The following is a 14,658-nucleotide window of genomic DNA, read 5'->3' as shown; positions in this document are numbered from 1 at the left end:
ACTACACTTCACTGATCCCCACAAATCTACAAACAAAATGCAGCTGAAACAGGTGCTTCTCAACTTGGAGAGGAGGAACTTTACAGCCTTTAGTACTGCTGTGGCTTCATTAGAAACATTAGTCTATTTGAATTTAGTGTTTTCTGAAAAACAAGAGTTCCTGTTTTACTGTTAGGGATGTGCTAATTTACCTGAAAAACAAACAATGATGACCTGTATGTGGTCAGATATTCACATCATAGTAAATATACATATACATATATACATATATACATATACATATACATATACATATATACATATATATATATATATATATATATATATATATATATATATATATATACACATATATATATATATATATATATATATATATATATATATATATATATATATATATATATATATATATATATATATATATATATATATACATACACATACATATACATATATATGTGTGTGAGTGTGTGTATATATGTGTGTGTGTGTGTGTGTGTGTGTGTGTGTGTGTGTGTGTGTGTGTGTGTGTGTGTGTGTGTGTGTGTGTGTGTATATATGTATATATATATACACACACACTTATATACACAAAATAATCCGACTGACTTTTGGGTCCATCAGAACTTGATACATTTAACCCCTTTGCACCTTTTTCTCCATTATGAGTGGACAAGACTTCTGATTGGACAGAGCCTGAATAGTTTGTGTGAGCACAGTCATTCTGCATCTCCATAAATACATGCCCAACTTCAGGTGATAGTGAAAGTAAACAACATTTTGTGAAGCAGACTTCTCCAGAAAGCTAGATTTTTCCAACTTTTTAAGCATTACAAATGGAGCAGGAGCAAGAGCAAAAGCAAGAGCAAAAGCAAGAGCAAAAGCAAAAGCAAGAGCAAGAGCAAGAGCAAGAGCAAGAGCAAGAGCAAAAGCAAAAGCAAGAGCTAGAGCTAGAGCTAGAGCTAGAGCAAGAGCAAGCGGAGACTCCTCGTCCATGGAAACGCATATTAAGTGGTATCATTGTCCTTTCTATTGTAATCATTGGTGCGGTGTTGGGACCAGTTCTACAAACAAACGAAAGTGACCCTAAATCTACGTTTTTGTCTAGGTGTAAGAAGTTCAATCAGTAAGTGATGGTATTTCAGCATTTTTTTATTTACACTTTTCATTATTTTTGTAAAGAGAAATGGGGCTTCAGCTTCAAATCTAAATGATGAATGAGTAATTAATGAATGTGTACATGTGCACTTGCATCTTTGCATGTTTAAGCATTTTTGGCAAATACAGCACTAACTGCATTTGAACTCATGAAGTGGCAAGGCTGCTTTGCTTAACAGCAGGATTGGTATTATAGTCAGTGATTGATCTGCTGATGTCTGCTCAGCTGGTTTTCATGTCATTAGTATCAAAAATGATGTATACCACTCCACCTATAGTACCTAGACGGAGATGTGAACTATGAACATATCTGTCAGGTGTTTTTGCCTGTTTCCTTCTGGAATATTTGAATTTTGCTTTAAAAGAAAAACAGTTACAAAGTGCTTCACTAAAAACATGACATTAAGAAGTGCACAGTCAGTGTCCAGAGTCTAACCCCATGGCAATTTCCCTGCCATAAACTGCCATAAACAACAAATATATAAGAGTTATGTAAACGCGATACAATATTTTGCATATTTAGCATTTCTTTAAAAGAAAATACACCTAAACATTAAAAAACGTTATTTATTTTTTTTAGATATGACTGTCAAAGGCTATGGGGTGCCTTTGAGCAGGCCTATGTGAACAAGGATCCATGTAACGTTCCAGTGCAAGCTTATGATCCTCTGATTGCTGCAGCCCCCTTCAAACCTCAGTGCAACAAAGTAATAATCAATGATTACACCATCTCAATCATCTCATCTCTCACAATCATTCATGATCTGTTTAACAATACATAAATATCTGTGTTTGTGGGTTAGATGATGTTCTGGAGCAAAACCAAGGTTGTGGTCCATGGTTTCACTGAGAAGAGAAAAGATTGTTTTGTCACTTTGGAGGACACTGTGTTGGGATATGCCCTGAATGGTCTGACCTGGTGTGGAAAAAAAGGCAGCAACGGTAACACTCTCAAAGCAGTAGATAAGAATCACAGTTTATTATTTAAGCGCTATAAAAATCTAGACACCGGCAAAAGAGCACTGACAGTTGTTTATATAAATCATGCTAGAATCTAAAAATATATGTAATTCATCTTGCAAGACATGATTTGTTGTTACATTTACATACCAGGAGTCAAGTCATGGTTTTTGAGGAGAATTTCTTAAACTTGCCACTTGTAGTCAAAGTCAAACATCTATCTATCTATATACATATATATACATACATACATACACATATATATACATATATACACACACACACACAGTGTGTCTTATGTACAACACAATACAATACTATACAAGTGTTTAAACAGCAGTGTCCAACACAATCATAGTGATTGAATGATTGTGGGCAGGTTCATGTGCGAGTGTCTGTGGGGTAGTCAGTGAAAGGGCAATGGTGGTGAGTCAGAGTTTGTATGTTTGGGGGGTGGGTGATAGCAGGGAGTGAATTTAGCATCCTGACAGCCTCTGTTTTTTATTTTATTTTTATGTATTGTTACTAGCACCAGACCTACAAGGGAAATCTGGAACTACACCAATTGGCAAATTAAAATTAATATTGGATTATTAGAGGGACACTGAAGTTCATTATTGCACGTTGTTTTGAGGGGCTAACCCAAGCAAATATGTATATTGTTGTCATAGGTACCTTCACTACTGCTTGCCCAAGAAATTGTGAAAACAACCCTGTTGACTCATTTTGGATTCGTGCCTCTGCTGCTGTAAGTTTTCAACATGAATTTACTACATTTTCTTTCTCTCTGTTAAACAGTATAGTCCTGAGGTCCTGCATTGCTTAAAATAACACACAAGTGGACTGCAGAGTGCAGCAAATCCCTCCTGAGTATAAGTGATGGTGTTGGAGAAAAGAAATGTTCACGTCTCGTTGTCTGTCAATGAGGTTTTGTGTCGGTCTCCATGGAGCGCTCTCCTGAGTGAGTGGCAGCCCACACATTCAAAAGAGCCCATGAGATTAAAGGTTAAGCATTTCAGTTGTTAAAGGGAATGACCCCTCCAAAAATACATTCAAAAATACATTCAGCTAGAGATGCTGCACTGCAATAAATTTGAGTTTAATTAATTTGTAAAGATCCTTTACTTATGGGACTCATGCTGCAAAAGCAAGTGCCACATAGCTTTAAATAAAGTAGCTTTTCATTTTGGCATTAATTCAGAAAGCACAAAAATACCATAAAGTAAGGAAAATATAAAATTAAGTGAGAGAATTAAATGTTTTTATAAATGAAATGCTTTTTTTTTCCTGGATTACACCGCTATTACTTAACAGTGACCTCTCCCAGAACTAGCGAGCGCTCATCCTGGAATTTGTTACATAAGTCACCTAAATCTACCATTTCATGACACTCTTAGCAAATCTTTGGAAAGTAGTACAACTTGTTTTGTTCAAAATTATTACAACATTTGGACAGTTAAAAATGGTAAAACCTCAGTTATATGTTGCAGCCCCATACTTCCTGTTTTGAATACAAAGATGTTTGCATAATATCAATCTGTGGAGTATGAAGTACAGTTATTTCTCAAAATAAGGGACTTCATATGTCCCATGCTCCATTAACACATCAATAGTGACTTCTGATTGATAAACCTCACTTTACAGGAAGAGACAAATAACTAACATTAATTTCAGGACCAAATCTCGTGTTATTTTTTAGTTTTTTCTTACAAGATGAGTGAGTGTTTCTTCAAAATCCCCTTTGTGTGTCTGTACAGTATGCAGATGTTGCCTGTGGTGATGTCACGGCAATGCTAAGCGGGTCCACCATCACACCATTCGATCCTACAAGGTAGAGCTGCTTCTGCTTCTCCCACAGTTTTATGACTTTTAGTGATAAAAATAAAGAAATGTCTTCCATTATAATGTTAATGAGAGCCACTAATGTAACACTGGCATATGCACCTAGTTTCAAGGAATCTTAAGGCTTTGCTTTGCCTTTGTATTTAGTTCTTTATTCATCACTTTTTTCATATTTTTTTAAATGACTAAGTGCAAAAAGTGACTTTTATGTCTGCCTTGCCACTGCAGAGTAAAAGTTCTATTTAAAAAACAGTTATTATTGTCCTTCTTGCACAAGGTCAAAGGTTGTTGTAAAAAAAAGTTCTTGTTCTACAAACCAAATCAGGTTGGAAAGTTTTTTAACAATCTGCAACTGAAGTAGTTCTGTCAAGGTTAGTGCTGTAGCAGGCAAGATGTGGACCCAAAAGCAGAACTCAGCACCCACGGGGATAAACTCAAAGAGGCAGCTTTATTTGCTGTGAACATCCGAGCGTAGAAAACACAAAACATAACCTAAACAGGAAGCAAACTAAAACCACTCAGGGAAACGAGGCCTGTGGGAGAGACACACAGCAACATGAGGAAACGACGCAAAACTGGGCAGAGAGAAACACAGGGCTTAAATACACAAGGGAGTAATGAGGGAATGGGAAACAGGAGGGAAACACAGCTGGGACTAATCTGATAAAACGAAACAAGGAGGGAGCAACACTGAAACACTGAGCATGGGACACCAGACAGTCAAATTAAAACAGGAAGTGTAAGACATTCACAAAGACCCACAGTTGACATTGAGACATGGAGACATGACTGACCGGGGAGACAGGGAACATAGAGAACACGTGGAACATGGGGAAGGCACCGTAACAAAAAGCTAAAGACTGGAAACAAAAAATATAACACAGAGAGATTAAGAATAAGAACCAAAACCATGAATAACACTAAATCAAATAATATAAATTTATAAAAAAAAACACAAAACACTGGGTCTGAATTGTTGTCTAACGTAAAATGCTATGTGCGCCGACAGCAACAAAATTGCAACAGATGGTAACAGATTTGTGGTTTTCATCATTGAATCACAAACAGATTGCCAAATTGGCCTCATTTAGTCACAAAGTGATAGCAGACTGATTCTGTCTAACTGTTTTATCAATGTCTTGATTCATCACAGCTGCTTTGAAGATGGCAGCTAGCAGGTAGCAGTCACAGACTCAGTTCCTCATCTTAAGAGCAGCATTTTTAAAATCCATCTCACTCGTCAAGTTAATTTTAAGTGGTCTTACAGTTGTGGTTTGAATTTTGGGTTGTTGTTTTTTTTTTACTCTTCAGTACTTTTGCAAAAGTTGAGGTGACGAGGTTTAAAGCCCCTAAGGTCAGGAGCCTAAATGTTGTTATGGTCATACAGAAGAATGCCAAGTAAGATTTCCTCTTATATGCAAATCTTTCACCACAATGTTGTCCTTTATTTGTTTAATTTACATCAGAATGGCCAATCGGGGCATGAATATTTTAAAACTGAGCCTACATTCACTGCTTCTGTTCCATTTGTTCAGATCAAACTGCAAAAACGCATCCCTGCAGAAATTAAAGAAAGCGCTACATACAGGGATAACATACAGCTGCAAAGACGTGCCTGAGTAAGTACATGTGCATTACAAAGGAACTGACGACCTGTTTGTGTGTGTCCTCACAAAGCACGACTGACCTCTCGTTATTATCCTGGATTGTGTTCAAACAGATCTCGGATTCAAGAATGCGGCTCCAAACCACAGATAGCATGTAAAACCTGCTGGTGAACAAGTCTGATTATATCAGACACAACATAGTAGCATTCAGCCATAGAAACCTTTCACTTGTTTCCTTTTCAATTTTTAAATAAACTGAGTATTTTCTTTTCACATATATGTGAAATATGTTTTTCAAATGAACATCTGTAATACATCACATTATGAAAATATTGTTTTTCATTTTGTGGGATCTGATGTGAAACTTTTTTTTCTTTTCTTTCTTTTTTTTTAAATTAAACACACTGAGTATGAAGGCTGCTATCTCCTGGTCACAGAATATGCTTTATTTTCAAAATAAAATGTTAAGACACAAGGTTGTAAACTTTATTTGTATTTCAGTGTAATAATGATTGTTATGTAATCACATTTGAATCCAGTAAAGTGCAAACACATCATGTCTTTGTTGTTTAAAGTCTGGACTGAAAATCTGTCGCAACAGTTCTTATGGGGTGACGAATGCAAATTTGACGTTTTTTTGTTCACATTGTCAGCATGTGTCGAGGATGTACAACAGTGAGTGTCTAAAGCCATCTATAAAACACCATGGAGTCTCTGTCATGGTTTGGGGCTTCATTTCAACAAGTATGGATTGATCTCCCCAGAGCCAGAATCTCAACAATATTAAAGCAGAGTGGGATCATCTCGACAGAACAGAAGGCAGCCAACATCCAAAGAAAAGCTTTAAAAATCCTCCAAGAAGCCTAGAGAACTATTCCTCAAGACTACTTCAAGGAATGGCAAGAAAATTAGACTTTCATGGTCATTAGAATTGTACAAACTCTTGCCTTATACACTCTATTTTCATGCATGTTTGCACATATTTTAATAACAGCAGCAATTTCCCATTTTTCCAACAAAATATAAAATATAAAGAAATGTGGGGTGACTCAAGACTTTTGATTTACTCATTACTGTATTTAAACAACCAAAAGCTTTTATTCTGCATTTCTCTGGAAGTTCATTTATTCTTGTGACAGATGCTTGAAAAACGTTCACATCAATGAGCTAAGCCATGTCAAGGCCTGTTCATCTAACACTGGCTTCCATAACACACCCATCCAGATAAGATTAGCCGCTTACCCTATTTTAGCAGTTGACTCACCTAGTAAAGGCAGCTCCTTGGCTTAAATGTCAGGTGGATTTATCTAAAGGTCATTCTATTATAATTAGTGCTAATGGGTGAAAGTGAAAGCAGTTAACCTTTTATTAAAAGTTGTAACGATCTAAACTAAATCCACAGATGGCTTGATAATAACAGTGTCAGTAGAGCAGATGAGCAGACTGGTTTGACCAACGATGACTAAATAATGATGCAGTCAGTGTCAACATGGACCAGAAGTGTTTGCAGCATTTAACCCTTTAAAACCTGAATCATGAAATAATTGCCAGAAAATAACATTTTTCTGAAAATATTGTTTATTTAACCTTCTTTTGTTTAATTTTATTTAATTGTTTAAAAATTGAATCACATTTCAATTTCCATATATGACATTTAATTTGTATCATATTTGCTTATCTGTTTTGTTTTGGGTTTTTTTTGATTGCTTAGAAATATATTGTGCAATTTATTTAGGTTTTTCAGGGGAGGAAATTCACACTGATTATGTTGAAGTCCCAAAAACTTTCAAAAAACTGTATGTATCAAATATGATACACTAGGCATTAAGGGGTTAATTTGGACACAGCATCTTATATGTATACTGGACCATAAGCAGTGACAATGCCCCGCTGATATGTATGGTTCCCGCTTTCAGTAGATGAATGAAACCAGTCTTGTCATGTCAAATAATGCACATATAATACAACGTTTTTTTTCTTCTTGTATCCAGATCAATTGATGAGCTAAATAGGTTAAATAAAGCCCAGTTTATTGTTGCGAAGTGGACAAAACTGTCTTAATGCGTGTGTGTTTTGGAGCTACTTTCAAAGGGTTTTGCCAGTTGGCCTTTACCTTTGTGATTCTTCTTTACATGCAGATTCACTACATTCATCCACCATAGCACTGTTTCTGTGTGGGTGGCTGATTGAGGAATGCACAGTCCTTTCTTGTAGCACACATTTCAACATGTCACAGTAAGAAAAGCACATGTGCAATTAATGTTCCTCAAATTCTTTGTGTTCCAGTAAACCATGACAGTAAAACCAGTACTTTGTTTGTTTTTCTAGTGACTGAGCATGCCTGCAAAAGGGTTAGAGGGAAAGAAAAAAGAGAACAGGGCGGTTTAAAAGAGGTTCACTTACAGGAGAAATGCAATGATAGAGGAAATAATTAGCAAATTCTGTAGTTTCAGTAGTTAATTTCATAGTAAAAAGTTAAGCTATTCATTTCATTACGGTCTACCACTAAGCTACAGTTCTGTTCAGTTCAGTGTTATTTATATTGCGCCAAATCACATCAACAGTCACCTCAAGGTGCTTTAGACTGTAAGGTAAAGACCCTACAGTATTACAGAGAAATCACAAGAAGATGATCCCCTATGAGCAAACCCTGAGCTATAAAGAAAGAAAACTCCCTTTTAATGGGAAGAAACCTCCAGCAGAACCAGGGACAGGGAGGATCAGCCGTCTGCCATGAACTTTCGGGCAAAGGGAAAGAGAAAAGAAAAAGAAAAGCACAGGTAGACAGGACAAAACGCAAACTATAGAAAAGACTGACGGGAACTCAGAAAACATGAACTGAAACTACACCTTATTGAGGATCTTCCTATGTCACCGTCAGTGGTCTGCAATAGTTAAAAATCATTTTCAGTAAAAGTATACATACAGTCATAGTAAAAAGAAAGCACACTCTCCGTCAGTTCCAATGTTTTATGTATTAAGAGATAAAACAAAACCATCTGGTTCTTAGCCAGACTTACAATTAGGTAAATACAACCTGGGGGAACTACAAACATGACATTTTACACGGTGTCATTATTTATTTAACAAAAACATAGCCAAGAAACAGTGTGCAAGCACAGCCCATGAATCAGTCACTTGTAAAACCTCCTTTAGCAACAACTTGAAGTAGCATGAGGTACATTTTTTTTTGTGTAACTTTATCAGTCTTTCACATTATTGCGATGGAATTTAGGCCCACTGTTCTTTACTGGGATATTTCAGTACTTTCAGTAGATTGCAGTAGATGAATTCTCATCTTTTTCTTTCAGCCATTCAGTTGTAGATTTACTGCTGTGCTGTGATCATTGCCCTATTTCATGGCACAATCTGGGCCAAGCTTTAGCTTATTGGACAGATAGCTTCATATTTGATGCAGGATTACTTTGATATACTATATACTTTGATATAAAGGACATTGTTCTATTGTTTTTAGAAAGAAGAGGCTTTTTCCCGGTCACCCTGTCAGACAAGCCGTACTTGTTCAGTGTTTTTCTAGTTATGCTGTCATGAACTTTAACATTTAACATCAGTTAAAGTTAACTGAGGCCTGTAGAGTCTGAGATGTAGCTCTTGGGCTTATTTTGTTCAGTTTCTCTGAGTAGTGCACAACTTGACCTTAGACTAAGCGCCATCACTGCTGGAGAAACTGGAAACTGATTGATTGGAAACCTGAACTTTTGCTTATGTGGAAGCAGTAAAGGTGTAATTAGTTTTTCAGAAACTTTCTGCATTTTGGCTTTGGTTTTCTTCGAGCTAATGACACTGTGTAATATTTCATGCTTTTGTTAGTCTGAAGTTGTATTTACCTAATTTTAAGACATGTTTTATTAAGCCCTGAAAGATTGTGAATTTCCTTTTTCCTTGTTTTTTACTCTAAATCTTGATTTCTATAGTGTATAAAAACTCTGTGACTGTGACTGAAGGGCGTTTTATTTCTAAAACTATAATTATCTGCTTATAAATGTGTTTCACTAATAATATCTAAAAAAATATTTGTTATTCAGTCTTTTTTTGTTTCGTTTTTTTTTTTTTTTTAGAGGGATTAGGTGAAAATTTAGGTCAGCTGAAATATATACTTGAAAACAAGCTACACCTTTGATGAGCAGGTCATGCAGTTATGTTTGGTTAAATAATTTATCAGAAAAAAGTCTGTTTCCACGCCTCAAGCAGCACATATGAAAGCCTCAGCTCTGATTTTGGAAACCTGAAACAAAACCTAAAAAGCGAACAGGCTTAGTAAGTTCAAATTCAGCGTCAGTAACTTTCTGTGAAGTCATCGGGATTTTATGGAAAGAAGTCTCTGACAACAAGCAATATTTGCTTAGCTAACTTTCCACTTTTTCATCTAAACGCTGTGTTTGTTTTCTTTCTTCTTTCACTTGAAACCGATAGCAAAGGTTACACTAACACGTGTGCAATTATGCAAACCTGCTAAACCACTGATCACAAGAGAAAGTGTTCCAGAACAAGATCAAACCCGTTTTGGGTTTTTAATTCGTAGGTGTACGCCACAAAGAGCCTTATCTGTTTCGCGTGTGAACCAAAGATCTGTGACAGGATCTTAAAGAGCAGAGTTAGACATATTTGTGTGAGTGATACTCTTGTGGCAGGAAGAGGGAGGCTCCTCGAGCAGAGTAAAACCTCCTCTTTCCTTTCTAGCGTATAGCTGCTGTGTCACACGTACCGTAAATGGGCTGTATTGGTGCTGGGAAGAGGCGTTCGGGGTTCTCACTGCACAGGTGTAATATGAAGAAGGCCCCTTGTGTAAAACCACAACATGGGGTACTGTGACAAGTACTGTAATGTCGGTAAACATTGTCACGATTTGAGTCACTGTTGTTGCCATTCGCACAATCACACTAATAATAATCTTTGTGTGGCACTTTTAGGACAGTGGCAAAGTGTTATTGTGGTGACAGCGAAACCTTCAAGGTCATTTTTTGACATTTCCACATATTTATCTAAAACGGGCTTTTTATTTAAGTAAGCTGGATTGAAGTTTTCTAAAAACCCAGCAGACCCTGCCAGCCCCCTGACAGTCAGTACATTACCTGCTCCGCTGACTGCTACTTCCCAGCTTACTGATGCTGCACCCTCCATAGACATTTTAAGAAAGTACTTAGTACTTCTTAGTGGGTATAAACCTTTCCAAATCCTTCTTGGGTCCAGGAATGTGGACAAATATGGACTGAGTTTTTTGGGGGAGGGGTTAAAGGTTTTACTAGAGTAGAAAATGTACAGTATCACCGACTGAGCAACCAAACAAAGTGATGTTAATGCTTGACATTTTTTTAAAGCATTTAAGCAAAGTACATGAGTAACCAGAGGCCAATCACATTCCCTGAATGAAGTGAATTTCCCTGATGAACTGGGAATGTTTTTAGAAAAATCTTTCAACTCCTGCAGGCAGCAACTATGACACTTTACCATGCTTACTTTAAACATTATACTTTTTAGCACTGAATTTAGCATTAGACTGCTTTTTCAGTATGGTCTCAGCAATATAAAACATCTGTGCATGACAGGTTGTTAAGTCACGATACATGATAACTTCCTGATTTGATGCAGAGGTTCCAAACTGAACCAACAACAACAAAAAAGAAAAAGAAAACCTGGTTAAAATGTTTAGTGATTCAAATTAGCAATGTCAAAGTCAAGCTACGTGTCTAACAATGCACAAGTTTAGGTATTAGAAGTATTAAAAAGCTCAACTTTTGGACCAGACTGAGAAGTTTATGTCTGCTCTAATGCTGGACATTTTAACAATTGAGTCTGTGGGATCTAACTGGCTTTTGCAAACCAGTCTAAAGAGGCTACAGTTGGTTATTCTGGGCCTTTGGTTACTGTATTAACACTGGAGCAAATATACACACTGTGAACAAGGATTTGCACCTTGTCAAGACATAAGCCTTCGTTTTAATTTAATTTGTAATTGCAGGTGATTATACACTAATGAAAGCATCACTATCGATGTCACATTTAATTATGTTAGAACAGAGAACAGATACTGATGAGTGTTTAACAGTTACAGCCTGGGCCTAATACTGCAACCTCCAGGGTGGATGAGCTGTTGCCTCAAGCACAAGCATTTAAATCCAACTAATATGCTGTCTTTCTGTCTGTGCACGTGCTCTGTTTTTTTTTCTTGTGCATTGCATTGGACAAAAGTCTCAACCAAATTACAGTAATTAAATGGCTATGTGGCATGAATAATTGGTATAAGTAAGGGGCCAACTTAAGTATAATATATATATATATATATAAAAACACCCAGCACGCCCCTGCGGGCGGTTTATCCTTCAAGCTCGGGTCCTCTACCAGAGGCCTGGGAGCTTGAGGGTCCTGCGCAGTATCTTAGCTGTTCCCAGGACTGCTCTCTTCTGGACAGAGATCTCCGATGTTATTCTGCTGGATCTGCTGGAGCCACTCGCCTAGCTTGGGAGTCACCGCACCTAGTGCTCCGATTACCACGGGGACCACCGTTACCTTCACCCTCCACATCCTCTCGAGCTCTTCTCTGAGCCCTTGGTATTTCTCCAGCTTCTCGTGTTCCTTCTTCTGGTGCTCCAGGTGAGGCATGAACTCACAACCTCGGCATTATAAGTATATATATATATATATATATATATATATATATATATATATATATATATATATATATATAAGCATTTTAAGACAGGAATTTCTCTTTTTTGGAACAATTAATTGTTGTCTAGTAACATCAGTGTTTACTAAGCCTACCTACATATACTCTCTATATTATTTTCCAAATAACAGTTTTAATTACACAGAAGTAAAAATGAACATTTTTGTTAGTGTTTTTTAAATCTCATCTCCACATGGTGATATAACTTTAGGTTGCAAAACATTTCCAACACTTTTAACATGTAGCTTGTGTCCAAATAGTACAAAGTCAAGATAGCATTTTCTTTATAAATGACCCAAACACACCATGATAATAAATGTGTATGGCTCAGGTGGTTTGGAGAGAGGTGTAGCAGTCAGAAGGTCAGTGTTTGATCTCCAGCTCTTCAAGTTCATGTATTGAAGTCTGCTTGGGCAAGATAGTGAACCCTGATTTGCCCCTGTTGAATCCATGTAAGTGTGTGTGAATGTTATAAAGCACTTAGGCATAAATGCGTGCGTGATTGGGTGAGGTAGAGAGTACCTAAAGTAGTACCTCAAAGACATTCAAGTTAAGTAGAAAGGTGTTATATAAGTAAGGCTCCATTTATTGTGCCTGCTATAGAACAGGCAAGATAAAAGCTTAATAGGATAATGTATTGGTATTGGTATTTATGTGGTTTTCTCTGAATAATTAGTTTCTTGTCTGATGTATGTAGAAAATATGTAAATGATGGATAAGGCCTCAAAATCTGAGAAGTAAAGCCAATGTGGAAGTGCCTTGAAGCTGCACTGTTCCTATTGGCCTGTAGAGGGAGGGTCTTACAGTTCCAAAAAGAGTCTATGCTAAAAAAAAAAACCCTTATTTGCTTGGTCACTAGTTGGACATTTTCCTCAACGCGAGTTAATTTTGTAAATTATGGTTCAACTTAGAATAAAAAAAGGAGAGAAAACAGGCCCAATTTAAATGAGGGGCTCCATGTAATTAACAAATTGTTACCACATAAAACGTCTACGTGAGTCTTCTAGGGTCTGCTTGGGTTTCCAGCTGTCTGCAGCACAGTACAACTGAGGCATGCGAGTGCAGTGTACATAGACTGTAGATAAAAGATGACAGCAGAAGCGCTTTAGATCTGCAGTCTTTCCCATTACCAGCAGGAGGTGATTCCTGTGGCTCAAACACACACACACACACACACACACACACACACGTATACATATATATATATATACGTATATTGAAATCTATAGGAAAGCAGCTTTGTATTTCTTGCTCTGTGACTTCAGTGAAAACTTTCTCAGTGACTTTCTGATCTCACTCACTGTTTTCAAGTGTAAGCACTTTAGGGCAAGCACACCCTATCATAGACAAATCACTACCACTTGAGAATGCACCATTGGTCGACTTCTCAAATCCACACTTTCCTTGGATATCACGGAAAGTAGAGGTCTCAGGTTTGGGCTTCAAATCAGGTCTGCAAAGCAATGATGATGATGATGATGTGACGGTAGCTATATTCATTTATATATGGGAACAGACTTGTATAATCTCTCTTGAGTTTCTTTCACCCATAGAGTCGAGAGTTGGCTATTTTTGGTCTTACTGGCAAAATCTGGGGATTTCTTTTTTTTTTATTTCTTATTTTTTTCAGGTGGAAATATCAAAAAATGTCCTAGGCTACAAAAATTAATGGTTGTTTCGGTGGAGTGCGGGATATCACATAATGCCATGCTGGAACGTCCCCACCATTGGCTATATTTAATAGGAGTGGAAGCTCCCACTTCAACAAAAGAAAAACAAATATCTTGATGTGAAAAAGGGCACTGAGGAATTACATGTCTGTGTCTGTTTGGTAACATCATCTCTAATTAAAATGTGCTGATCATGAAACCAGTCTCCTAAAGAAGAAAAGGATGGCGTGTCCTATATGTGGGAATAAATCACACAGGTTTCCATAAGAAATAATAAATAATTAGCTCCGGGTTGAGTCCCCCGCGCTGAGTGCCGGTTACTGGAGGAGGAGCAGTGGCGTATTTTCCCCTCTCTTTCTTCCCTGAAATAAGCCCGCTCTGAGTCAACACCTTTCAGAACAGACTGTCAAGAGATTGTGTAAATGATAAGCCTGCGAGATGTGTGATTTTCCCATAACCCGCAGGCCATAAGTTTTGCATTTTTTTGGACAGTTTCATTTCGATATTAGTGGTTCTGAAAGCTGGTCGGGCTTTTAAGCGGCTGCAGTTTAACCACCCAGGAAGTAAAGAAGAAAGAAAAAAAAAATACTCAGCATACAGATGAGTTCACACAGCTGAAACTGGAGGCTGTCCACTGTAAAAAATCAAGAGTCAGAATCTCTTACAATATTATTTGGTATCATTATAATTTTTCATATGGTTTCAAAATTTCATTCACATGAATTAGGAT

General features: G+C 37.1%; 1 protein-coding gene across 1 annotated transcript; it reads left to right on the top strand.

Annotated features, from left to right (window-relative positions):
- Positions 1-1,010: 1,010 nt before the first annotated feature.
- Positions 1,011-5,741, top strand: LOC146625455 (ADP-ribosyl cyclase/cyclic ADP-ribose hydrolase 1-like). Its single transcript, XM_085362094.1, has 8 exons — positions 1,011-1,147; positions 1,742-1,868; positions 1,965-2,103; positions 2,793-2,869; positions 3,879-3,952; positions 5,275-5,361; positions 5,499-5,582; positions 5,684-5,741. Exons 1-8 carry the CDS (start codon positions 1,137-1,139, stop codon positions 5,739-5,741), a joined length of 657 nt encoding a protein of 218 aa, XP_085218220.1. The 5' UTR covers positions 1,011-1,136.
- Positions 5,742-14,658: the final 8,917 nt, after the last annotated feature.

Source organism: Diplotaxodon limnothrissa, linkage group LG9 (assembly GCF_057381915.1).
Source record: "Diplotaxodon limnothrissa isolate DT_005_m linkage group LG9, D_limnothrissa_male_GT1.1, whole genome shotgun sequence".
NCBI classification, from domain to species: Eukaryota; Metazoa; Chordata; class Actinopteri; order Cichliformes; family Cichlidae; genus Diplotaxodon; species Diplotaxodon limnothrissa.
Note: the sequence above shows the minus strand (reverse complement) of the source record. Positions and strands in the feature narration are given on the sequence as shown.